General features: G+C 39.9%; 1 protein-coding gene across 4 annotated transcripts in view; it reads right to left on the reverse strand.

Annotated features, from left to right (window-relative positions):
* The window catches only part of LOC308101253 (CD209 antigen-like protein C), a 111,665-nt gene extending 105,012 nt beyond the window's left edge, over positions 1-6,653 (reverse strand). Inside the window, exons 1-6 of one of the 4 annotated variants that reach the window (XM_080450652.1) lie at positions 6,479-6,653; positions 6,192-6,281; positions 1,781-1,830; positions 1,005-1,527; positions 755-888; positions 441-544 (exon numbers count right to left, since the gene is read on the reverse strand). In XM_080450652.1, the coding sequence (XP_080306778.1) occupies positions 441-544; positions 755-888; positions 1,005-1,527; positions 1,781-1,830; positions 6,192-6,281; positions 6,479-6,605 (1,028 nt within the window). In that variant the 5' untranslated portion in view covers positions 6,606-6,653. Of the gene's footprint in view, positions 1-440; positions 545-754; positions 889-1,004; positions 1,831-6,191; positions 6,282-6,478 lie in introns of all 4 variants that reach the window. The other 3 variants (XR_013934518.1, XM_080450653.1, XR_013934517.1) reach the window with 3 other exon arrangements.
* Between the last annotated feature and the right edge of the window lie 6,535 nt (positions 6,654-13,188).

Here is a 13,188-nt window from a genome sequence, read left to right on the forward strand (position 1 = left end):
TTTTGAAGAAAATTCAAAATGGCGGAAAATCTATCCTAACGCAAATGGGCGTGGCTTATATGGGGAGTTGCGTCATGACCCAAGGAATCTAGGAATGGAGGTTGCACTGAAACAGGTTGTAGCCCGGGCACCACGAAGAGTTAATCCGGCCCTGGTAACGCAAGGTTACTACTTGTATCAGTAATGTAATAATATTAAAATTACAATACTCATCACTGGGTGAAGTAATAATATCACAGTAATATATTACTATGTAACGTCTCACTGCCCTACACTGCTCATGACACATCAGTGTGCTTCGACACACCCTTTGAGAACCACTGTTCTAGATATTAGATGCACATTAACTGGATAGTGAAGTAGACATCAGATTTGTATTTCATGATAACATTTGATACCATTTATTAGAATGAAGGTAAAATGAAGATGATCAGTCTTACGTTGGTGAGGTCAGTGGAGTTCCATCTACCCACATCCAGATTCCTTCCTCGTCTATATCGGTCAAACCCAGATGCACTCTCTTGTTGAAACTGGCAACAAAGTCCTGGACAGAAAAACTGATGGTTACTGATGTACAAACTGTACAATAGATGTGTGTCTCCACGAAATGCACTAATGTGCGCGCACACACACACACGCGCACACACACACACACACACACACACACACACACACACACACACACACACACACACACACACACACACACACACACACACACACACACACACACACACACACACACACACACTACCTGTTTTTCTTGGCTCTTTATGACAATCAGGTCAGATTGTCTGTCTCTACACCACTGTCTGCTCTGGTCCCAGTTTTTCGTCTCAGTAGAGATGTAATAACAACCTCTGTCAAACTTCTGCCATCCAGGTGATTCTAACAACAAAACAATAAAGTTGGACACTGTTTTTTTTAACTCTCCCTCAAATGAATGACAAATTAATGAACAACATGATGTAACATTTAATAAAAAACAGTTATGTGTCACTCACCACAGAGCCTCATCTTCATGTCATCTCGCTCTCCAGTCAAGTTGTTATGTCTGGTCTGTAACTGGTCAAACCTAGTCTCTAACTGGTCAGAACTGCTCTGTAACTGGCCTTTCTGTTTAGTCAGTAGGTTATATCTGGTCTGTAACTGGTTAAAACTGGTCTGTAACTGGTTATAATTGGTCTGTAGCTGGTCTTTCTGTTGAGTCAGTTGGTTATGACTGGTCTGTAACTGGTTAAAACTGGTCTGTAACTGTTCATAACTGGTATGTAACTGGCCTTTCTGTTCAGTCAGGTTGTTATGTCTTGTTAGTAACTGGTCAAAACTGGTCTGTAGCTGGTCTTTCTGTTGAGTCAGTTGGTTATGTCTGGTCAGTAACTGGTCAAAACTGTCCTGTAACTGGCCTTTCTCTTCAGTCAGTTGGTTATGTCTTGTTAGTAACTGGTCAAAACTGGTCTGTAACTGGCCTTTCTGTTCAGTCAGGTTGTTATGTCTTGTTAGTAACTGGTCAAAACTGGTCTGTAGCTGGTCTTTCTGTTGAGTCAGTTGGTTATGTCTGGTCTGTAACTGGTTAAAACTGTTCTGTAACTGGTCATAACTGGTCTGTAGCTGATCTTTCTGTTGAGTCTGTTGGTTGTGTCTGTTCTGTAACTGGTCAAAATTGGTTTGCAACTGATCTTTCTGTTCATCTGGGCTATTATGCCTGGTCTGCTGCAACTGGTCAAAACTGGTTTTAAGTCGGTTAAAAGTCGGTCAGGTTGGTGTTCCTGGCCTGTACTTGGTTGTAATTGTTCATTAGTTGGTCTCTCTCCACTTTGTTGGATTGATCTGTATGGAAACAATATAAAAATGGGAGATTTACTAATTAAAAAAAGGTACAGTCTATTTCATGCTAACAGATCTGTCAGGAGGGGTAAATAATAGCTATCTTGGAAACACCTGACTGTGATCTTTCTGTGTGCAGTTAGTATGTTCTCCCACTGCTCACTTGGGTTTCCTCACACATCAAAACACATGCATGTCAGAGAGAAACTCCTGTCAGTGACCTTGAGCAAGGCATTGGTTTTAGAGCCCCCACCTGAAGCAAACACATAACGGTGCTTCAGCACCATAGACAGAGAGACAGAGCAGTCTGCATGGTGCTCTGTAGGATTGAGACTGGAGTGGAGTTCCTAATAAGATTATTCAACACAATAAAGGGACATAGGCTGATGTACAGAGTTGTATAACTATAGAGGTAATAAAACTCACTAGCCACAGCATGAAGGTATGGGAAAGAGTAGTGGAAGCTATGCTAAGAGGAGAAATGACAATTAGCGAACAGCAATATGGTTTTATGCCAAGAAAGAGCATTACAGGCACTGAGAGTGTTGAAGGAGATGTAAGGTCAAAGGAGTTACACTGTGTCTTTGTGGAACCTAAGGAAAGCACATGATGGGGTGCTAAAAGAAAATTTACTATTAATTTAGATATAATTTTAGGGTAACACCTGCTCAAAATAGGGGCAAATTCATACACGTAATTAACGCTTAATTAATGCTTAAATCTAATATCATAATATTGTTAATATATCATGAATTTGCAGTAATTCCTGTCTTCAGTAGAAGTAAAAGTACTGAAAATTGGAAGTACTCCTGTAAAGTAAAAGTACCTAAATATTGTACTTAAGTGTCAGTACTTTGAGTGGAGTAAATGTACTTAGTTACTTTACACCACTGGCGTGCAGAAGCAGCAGCAGCACTGTTGCCATGACTGCTTATTATAAGCAACTTCCGGCTTGTTTTTCTGTAAAGTTGCTTGTAAATATTGCGGGTTGCGTTTTTTTTTGGGCTTGTTTCTAAAGTGTAGTTGCTTAATATTTGGGCTTCCTTCCTAAATGTTGTTTAAACCAGTGGTCCTCAAAAATTATCATGTCAAGGACCTCCAAATTAATGTGTTTGTACGCGGACCTCCCATTTGTAAATATTTTGTGCCAGGGACCCCTGTACCAGTTTAACCCTTTGACTGCCATGGACGTGTTAACGCGTCGCATTCTGCTAGGGCTCACCCTGCCAACGACGAGTTTGGACAAGTTTTCGTTCTTTAATTGTCTTATAAAAGATTGCGCTGTTCTCTGTCACCCGAGTGATCAGGTTCACTTTCCACTCGCCCGGATCCGGAAATAACAAACAGAGAACATAACCTCCACAGAATAATAGTCAACAAGTTCCACAACAGTAGTTTAGAAAAACTGCCCCATTTATTAATATTAACCAGTGCCAATGGGTTCGCTTTAACCTAAACAGCAGCATTAAATAAAAGACAAAATAAAATAAAAGATCCTGTGTAACACAAACTTGGCTTCCGTTTGACATGGTAATTTCAGGTAAAAAAAAATATGATAAAAATAAATAAAATCCCTTTATACAATAACAATACACACACAATATTGTCCAACTGTTCAACGCTGTGTCCAGGGCTCCAATTCTGCCCAAAAGCAATGCTACCATTGGTCTACTAAAACAATAGGGTGAACACATAACAAAACGTATTATTAATAGTCCACAAGTTCCACAACAGTAGGTTTTGAGAAAAAAATGTTTTATTTATTTTTTACCTGAAATTACCATGTCAAACGGAAGCCAAGTTTGTGTTACACAGGATATTTTCATTTATTTTGTATTTTATTTGGTAAATGGTAAATGGTGCATTTATATAGCGCTTCTATCCGAAGCGCTTTACATTGATTGTGCCATTAACCCATTCACACACACATTCATACACCGATGGCGGAGGAAACCATGCAAGGCACCAACCTGCTCATCGGGAGCAATTAGGGGTTCAGCGTCTTGCTCAAGGACACTTCGACACTAACTCTAGGGGAATGCCCCAGCCCGGGATCGAACTGGGAACCTTGCGGTTTTCCAGTTCACTCTACCCGGCCACTCTACCCCTGAGCCACTGCCGCCCCATTTAATGCTGCTGTTTAGGTTAAAGCCAACCCATTGGCACTGGTGATGGGGTCCACCCAGTGCGCAGTCAGACTCAGTAAGGACATGTCGTGAAACTAATTGCTTATACACTCCCACATATGCTGTCAGGAAACCTCGCACTTCTTTATGAATCTGCGGGATGGCTGTCAGTAATATAACTGCGGCTGGGCATATCGTAGCGAGGCTCTAGTCTAGGTGCTCTATTAAAGGGATATTTCACTTTCAAAAAAACTTTTGGTCATTTTATCATCTACTCAGGCCTTTGTGAACCCCCCAGACAGTTTTTAAGTTGCTTGATTCAGTATTTAGATATTTGATATTCATTTTATCAGACACGCCCCCTTCCTATACAAACCCATTGTAACTTCAAACTACATTTTAACCATGTTAGATTCATCGAAAACACCCGTCCTTGGTTCTGGTGACTCACCCTGCCCTCCTAATGCGTAAAGGGGCCGTGTTTTTCCGATGTTTTTTTTCATTTATTTTATTAAATTTTTTTATTGCATTTTTATTTTTCATTTTCCGAAAAAAATATTAAAAATAAATGAAAAAGTAATTGAAAAAACACGGCCCCCTCGCGTATTAGGGGGGCGGTATGAGTCACCAGAACCAAGGACGGGTGGGGAATCATCACAACTTGAAAAATCTCTGTTGGAACAGATCTCTTTTTTCTCTGGAAGATATTCCTCACAAAAATCCCACATGATTTACCATCGACAGTGGCTGGTCATCCAGCACTATAAACTGGGCAATGTGCTGTTATTTCTTTTGCCTTCTTGCTCTCTCTTGGGAGTTTTTCACGCTTTTCAAATGTATCTTCCAACGTTGGTTGTTGGGGGCCAGCGTGTGGTCGCTTTTTCTTTTCTGTACCTTTTTGATATTCCGAATGTAGGGCTTTATGGTGTTTTATAAGATGATTAAATAGGTTGGTCGTGTTGTACCGTGTATTGACGTTGCCACCGTGTGGGACGTCTTTTAGACACGACTTGCACTGGGCTGTTGGGTCCTTTTTAACACGAAATACTCCCATACGGCTGACATCGCTGCTCTCTGCTTGTACTGTAGCTCTGCTTTGTGTCGGAGACTCGGTGTCGGAGCTAGCCTCCAGCCGTGCTAATAACAAACACTGGTGCGATCACATGGCCGCTGCATGCCCTGGAGCCAGTGTTGCCATATTTTGTGAGAGAAATAAGCGACCAGGTCTAGGAAAACAAGCCCAAAAGAAGCAACTAGGCCACGGGCCCACGGCACATGAGCACTTTAAACCTATATACAATTATGCATCTGCTATATTCAAAAACTCTTGCAATAACATTTGGAATGTTTGGAATATTTTCTTTTAAAAACATTCTAACAACACAAATGCTCCCCTGGGCACAAAACATTTATAAACATATTTGAGAACCACTGGTTTAAATAATAACAGAAATTGGAAGCAAACCAAAATAAGCAAGTACACAATAGAAATAAGCCCCAAAAACCGCAATGTGCAACTACCGATTTTAACAAGCAACTTTACAGAAGGATCAAAGTGCTGGAGTGGATTACTGGAATGGAGTGCTTTAATCGGATATGCCAGTGTATATTAAAAAAAACCATCAGTGTTGGGCTCGTTACAAAAAAGTGATATATCACTTTTCAAAAGTAATGTTGATGATGTTACCTTACTTATTACTCCCTGCCAACATTAACTATTTGCACTACTAGTTTATTTATCTCACAAAATTGAGGATCAGCACAAATTGAGGATCACCACAACATTGGTAATTGTTTAAAATATTTTCAGCCCACACTGTAAAATCCTAATGCAACAGATATAAAATATGTAATTTGAAAGCTATTTAGACAAGGAATAGGCTTTACTTCCATGAAGTTGACTGGTGGACAGCATTTAGCTGATCAGTCTCTTCAACTGCCTACAAAATCTTTTTTGGATCGAGTGGAGTTTATTTTGATTTGAATCATGAAAATATATGATCTACAAGCTCACAACGTGCCGCAGCGTGATGCGTTGTGATCTTGTATATCATTATTCATCATTATGTTCGGTGCACGACATGGCACGCGACCAAGTATAAATCAGGCGTAACTATGAAAGCTGGTGTGGCAACAGTCTCTTTCAAATCCATTCATTTTATGGATTAAACATTATGTTGGATCATCAGATACATAAAAATATATAATAAAATGATTTCTTTCTTAAACTTGACTTACAGAGATAGAGTGGGACAGCAATGTTGAGGAGAGCTAGAACAGCACAAAGCAATCCAACTCTGACTCCAATCCGCCTGTGCCGTCTTATCTCTGGAGGACACGCACGCGCGCGCACACACACACACACACACACACACACACACACACACACACACACACACACACACACACACACACACACACACACACACACACACACACACGTTGAGGGACTGAGTCAGTGAGATTAGTTAAAAATCTTAAAATGTCCTGTCTAAAAAGTATTTAGTTTTAGTAACATCTCTTACCAGACTGCAGTATATTCTGTAGATCTCTCTCCTTAGCTGTAGGCCTAGTCCTGATCTCAGCATCTTCGCAGGTTGCATCGTCTATCGCTTGGAGCTCAAGGTGATCATAAATGTTATCTGCAGCCATTTCTACCCTTGTGATTCAATTCTTCTTGCAGGCATTTGACATGGTCACTACACCTCCTCACTACGCTCTGAATTACGGAGAAGCGTGGTCTTTCTTTTATTCATGTGCCTCTCTTCCTCTTTTATTTTGGTTTGTTCCGCCCCATTTAGAAAAAAAATTATGAAATAAATACATATGCATAGGTTTTATGAAATGACGACAGAAGAGACTGACTGGCTGCACTGGTGTCAGTGATGTCTGGAGAAGAGGTGTGACGGCCCCCTAGGGCCTTTGCCAGGTATATTCTATCAAATGTTCTATGTTGCAGTGCTGATTGGAAGGTGGAGTTGGAGGTAATCAGGGGGAAGGAGACACCTGGCCACTGTCTCCCACAGTATAAAATACCTGCACTTCCACTGTTCTTTCTCTCCTTCCACCTGGGCCACACCTGAGCATGGCCACACAGAGAGCATTTGTGTTTTCCCCTATGTTTGTGCATTATTGCTTCATTGTTTGCACTTTTGTTATCATTATTATGTTTTGTAAATCAAATAAAACTCAGTTAAAACTCTGTAGAGTTTCCCCTTTATTTGTTGTGGCCTAGAGCTAGGCCATAACAGAGGTTATATTATTTACATTATATCTGTGATGTAAAGGAACATCATAGATCTGTAAAGCTTTCTCACAAACAGTAACATGTACTCTAAATGCTGCTAAATGAGTGCACAAACAACTTTGACTCAACACAGGAACTATTGTTATTATATGTTATTAAACGTTTTAGTTTTTTTGTGTCCGGGTAGCTCAGTCTGTACTAGTCAGCACTTGCCTTTGGACCACAAGGTCCTGGCATCTATCCTGGGCATCGCCAACTCAGCATATGAGTAGCATGACTTTAGCAAATCTACTGGCTGCGCTCCACCTCAGCAATCCATCTCTCACTATTGTTTTAGACAGTGGTGGAAAAAGTACTCACGTTTCTTACTTAAAGTAAAAGTATCAATACTGCCATGTAAAAATACTCTGTTACAAATAAAAAGTCCGGAATTCTAAATTGACTTGAGTAGAAGTACAAAAGTATTGGCATCAAAATGTACTTAAAGTACCAAAAGTAGAAAGTACTCATTATGCAGAAATGTCCCATTTCTACACGTTTTCAAATGTATAACATGTATAAAAACCTTTTGAAAATAGCAGATCTACAAGCACACAATGCATCGCATCACGACACATTGTGAGCTTGTAGAACGGCTATTTTCAAATGGCCGAATTGTATATAGGGCCGAAGGTGGTTAATGTATGTTTTTTAATAATTTTAAAGATTTGCAAAGTAACTAGTAACTAAAGTTTTCAAATAATTGTAGTGGAGTAAAAGTACAATATTTGCCTCTGAGATGTATGGTGGAGTAGAAGTAAAAGTACTGAAAATTGGAAATACTCAAGTAAAGTACAGTACTTGAGTAAATGTACTTAGTTCCTTTACACCGCTGGTTTTAAAACAATGCCGTACCCTCATCTCAGGTCCCACATCAAAGAGGCTGGCCTCCGATGGTGGTCTATACAGGGGACAGGTGGTGATTATGGTGGTCTGCTCAAGCTCCCCGCACTCGCATGCAGTGCTGTCTGCCAGGCCTCACTTATTGTCTCCGCCAGGCCGAAAGGCATGGCGAGAGACTAGGCTAAGTTCAAACTTAGCCTAGTTATAGCTTAAAAACATTCAATCAGGGAAAGTATCTGTGTCATTTTTAGATTTCTTTGGCTATTCAAAAATAGCAGATCTACAAGCTCATAGCGCGGCACCGAGTGCCGCGCTATGAGCTTGTAGATCTGCTATTTTTTGAAAAATCGTGAAAGTGAGTGCAAATCTTTGAATATATATATATTTTTAAATATATATATATATATATATAAGATTTGCACACATTTTCACATAATAAACAAAAAATAGCAGATCTACAAGCTCATAGCGCGGCACTCGGTGCCGCGCTATGAGCTTGTATATCTGCTATTTTTGAATAGCCAAAGAAATCTAAAAATGACACAGATACTTTCCCGGCCAGATGGGTTAAATGGCTTTTTAAAAGCCATTTAAGCTATAACTAGGCTAAGTTTGAACTTAGTGTGAGGTGGTGCAACTGGCCCCAGGTGTGTAACCTGTTTAGTACTAGGGTATTACTACTGTTAAACCACAGCTAATGAGATGAGAGAACATGATTGAGAATGAGTTTGGGAAGAGATCATTAAGAGACAAAAGACATCGAGGGCCCACCTTCCCTTACCCCTTGTTGAATACATTGAATCTTGGGGGGGGGTGCAAAACATAGTCTCGGCCATGCCTTTCGGCCTGGTGGAGACAACACTTGCAGCAATGAGCCAATATATCCAGTTGAAGTTCTCTATACTGGACATAGTCCAACATGTTATTGGTCAATAAGGCAACAGAAATGTCTAATTTAATAGAAAAACTGTGTTTTCCTGGAATAGACCTATTACACAAGGACTTGTTTTTCTGTGTTCCTATGAAGAGGAAGTACAACTGTGAGGTACTTTTCACTTACCCTGAAGTTACTGTGTTTTTTCTTTCCTTTTTCTCGTTTCTCCTTTTCACTTCTTTCTTTTTTTTTTAAGGGGGGGGGGGGGGGGGTGTGGGGTCACATAATGTCAGCAGGGACCTGACATTCTTGGGAGGACAGCTAGCTGAACTAACTTAGGGTTGGGGTGGCTCACCTCTGTGACCTCTCAACCACGCACTATTTTTATGAATGGCACTTTTCTGAGAAATGCAAAAGTGATAAGAAAGTAAGACTATATACCATGAGAGTGGACTTTCTGGACAAAAGTCAAGCCAAATAATTGTCCAACAGAGGTGGACAGTAACGGAGTAAATTTACTTGAGTACTGTACTTAAGTACATATTCTGAGGATCTGTACTTTACTTGAGTATTAGAATTCTTTGATACTTATTACTCTTACTCGAGTACATTTCCAAGACAAATATTTTACTTTAACTCAAGTAAGTTTCAAGGAAGGCTGAAAAGTTACTTTTAGGTTCACTGGTTGTTGTTTTTTCCCCCTAAAATGCAATTGGCCACACGTTGTATTCGTCAAAGAAGGAACCCTATCCAATGTTCCCTGTAGCGTGCGCCCACGCACACACGGCCGAACGATGAAAAAGATCCCCGCTGAAATCTGTCGCGCACAGAAAAAAAAAAACACTCAGTCTGTGTCAGTGCAGGATGGGAGGGGGGGGGGGGGTGTGTGTGGGGTGTGTGTGTGCATATTACACAGTGCATATTATCGACCTGGTGACCTATGATGACATTTCAATGTTGTCAGTTTCTGGGAAGTCGGAGGTCCAGAAAATCCACAGAAAAGGGAGTTAGAATCTCAAGAAGGGGAAGTGTGCAGTGCAGCAGGAATGACCGTGGCAGAATATCTTGGTCCAGGTGTGTAACCTGTTTAGTACTAGGGTATTACTACTGTTAAACCACAGCTAATGAGATGAGACAACATGATTGAGAATGAGTTTGGGAAGAGATCATTAAGAGACAAAAGACATACAAAGTCCATGCAGAATGGACAACTGCACAGTGATGGCTGAAAAAGTATTTTTTCATAAAGATGGTTAAAGTTAAAGTTAAGTTGTGTGTGTGAAGAGAGGAACTGGTCACAGCTTTGTCCCACTAGCAACAGTGATGGTGAAGAAAGGGAACTTGGAAAGACGCTTTCTGACAAACCACAAAGCATCTGACAATACGTTTTCCAAGAAAAAATAGGAACTGAAATGTCAACCATATGTATTTATGTACAGTACATGAAACTGCAAGTGCTGTCATCAGCATTTTAGAAGTCTCACACTTTTTTCAAAATGAATCTGGCCTTTATTATTCATAGTATTGACTTATTCTATAGTTTTTTTGTATTAAATGATGTACTTATATTTGCATTATTAAATATTTGCATTATTAAAAACACATACACACACAAACACACACGCACACACTTACACACAGAGACAGACAGACAGACAGACACAGAAAAACACACACACACACACACACCACACACACACACACACACACACACACAGAGAGAGACACAGACACACACACACACACTGCAATGTAACCTTACTGTGCCACTCCGAGGCCGTGAAGCTGTCGGTAGGAGCTGAATGGAAGTTATCCTACTCAAAACTGTACTTAAGTACAGTACTTGAGTACAAACAAAAAATCACTGCATGAATGCTCACTCACAACGCATCGCGATGCGGCGCATTGTGAGCTTGTAGATCTGCTGAAATGGCCGAAATGTATTGGGCTGAAGTGGTTAATATATATTTTTTTGATAATAATAAAAATCTACAAAGTAACTAGTAACTAAAGTTTTCAAATAATTGTAGTGTAAAGTGTATTGTAGAGTAAAAGTACAATATTTGCCTCTGAGATGTAGTGGAGTAGAAGTAAAACATTTTAAAAAAAATACTCCAGTAAAATAAAAAATACCTCAAAACTGTACTTAAGTAAATGTACTTAATTACTTTACACCACTGCTATGCACTGGGTTGAGTGATCTTGTAGATCGGTTATTTCACTATTTTTGAAAATAAATTGTAAGCATAAAATAGTGTTTAAAACACTTGTCTGTGATCTCTGACCTCTATGTCTTATAGATGTGATCAGTAAGGCATACACACATGTCATACAGTTTACAACCTGCAGAGGGCATCAGAGGACACTGAACAGACAGTAGTCAGAGAATACAGGTCAATCAGGGACAACTGTGTGTGTGTGTGTGTGTGTGTGTGTGTGTGTGTGTGTGTGTGTGTGTGTGTGTGTGTGTGTGTGTGTGTGTGTGTGTGTGTGTGTGTGTGTGTGTGTGTGTGTGTGTGTGTGTGTGTTGTTGTTTTTTTAAAGCACTGACTAAAATGACAGGAAGAGGAGGGTTTACACTGAGACTTTGGAGGCGGGGCTGTAGGCTGCCCATCCAATCAGAAGTTAGGAATGCTACTGTATTATCTGTGCTATTGTTCCATTAGCTGGACATTTGCTGGACTAATTTTTTCTACATTAGATAGTGTTGCACAAGATGCATGTTTGTGGTGAGAATGCATACAGTGACTAGTCAGTCACAGCAGCCTATAGTCTCACAATCATACCCACTCTGTGAGTAGAGGGTTTGTATATGTCAGTGTTTTAACCAGTTGCGGAAAAAGTACAAAAAAATCTTTTTTAAGTAAAAGTATCAATACTGCAATGTAGAAATACTCTGTTACAATTAAAAGTCCAGAATAAAAAAATTACTTGTGAAAACGTACAAAAGTATTGGCATCCAAAATGTACTTAAAGTACCAAAAGTAAAAGTACTCAAAGAAGTATATAATTTATAACAAGCTTATATACTTCTCTTTGAACATCTGACCCGCAGTATTGATTGAGTTTGCTGGCTGGTTCCCTGGTTAGTTGAGTTGGTTGGTTGGTTGGTTGGTTGGTTGGCTGGCTGGCTGGTTTCCTGGTTGGGTTGAGTTGGCTGGCTGGCTTACTGGCTAACTGGCTCCACCGCAGTTGAGTGATGTCGACAAACACACTGACTAGTGACTTCATTTGTTGTTTCTGGTTTCCGCGGACCCCCTCCCATCTAAAGATATTTTGTTCCAGCTAGGGACCCAAAATAGCAAAGATGTGAGTTAAAAATGTATATAAAAGATATGCACAAATTTCATGATTTTTCTAAAAAAAATAGCAGATCTACAAGCTCATAGCGCGGCACTCGGTGCCGCGCTATGAGCTTGTAGATCTGCTATTTTTGCCAAAGAAATCTTAAAACGACACACGTCTTCCCTTCCCGGCCTTAAAGGGTGTAACGATCACACTGGATAATATCACAGCATATTCATACACAAGACGTAATTACTTCACAAATCATATAAAATATAATTTATGAATCAATTACCATATAACAACACATTATACACATTCTCTATACTGGACATAGTCCAACATGTTATTGGTCAATAAGGCAACAGAAATGTCTAATTTAATAGAAAAACTGTGTTTTCCTGGAATAGACCTATTACACAAGGACTTGTTTTTCTGTGTTCCTATGAAGAGGAAGTACAACTGTGAGGTACTTTTCACTTACCCTGAAGTTACTGTGTTTTTTCTTTCCTTTTTCTCGTTTCTCCTTTTCACTTCTTTTTTTTTTTTTTAAGGGGGGGGGGGGGGGGGGGGGTGGGGTCACATAATGTCAGCAGGGACCTGACCAACACGGTCGTTGCACATGGACAGACTGGTGTTAATCTGAATGGTTCATGTAGGATTTAACTGACCGGCAGCTTAGTGAAGGAATGTATCGTGTCTTATGATGATGGAATGGAATGCTACTAGTGGGGGAAAAAGTACAAAAATGTTTTTCACTTAAAGGGATATTTCACTTAAATAAATAAATGAAAAAAGTTATCGAAAAAACACGGCCCCTCACGTATTAGGAGGGCAGGGTGAGTCACCAGAACCAAGGACGGGTGTTTTGCCAGAGTTTTATTAAAAAAATGTTGTTTAGTGCCAGAGATATCACCGTTATATGGAAATATGGAGTTTTTTTTGCA

The sequence above is a fragment of the Gymnoscopelus braueri genome, assembly GCF_963280865.1.
Source record: "Gymnoscopelus braueri genome assembly, chromosome: 15".
Lineage (NCBI taxonomy): Eukaryota > Metazoa > Chordata > Actinopteri > Myctophiformes > Myctophidae > Gymnoscopelus > Gymnoscopelus braueri.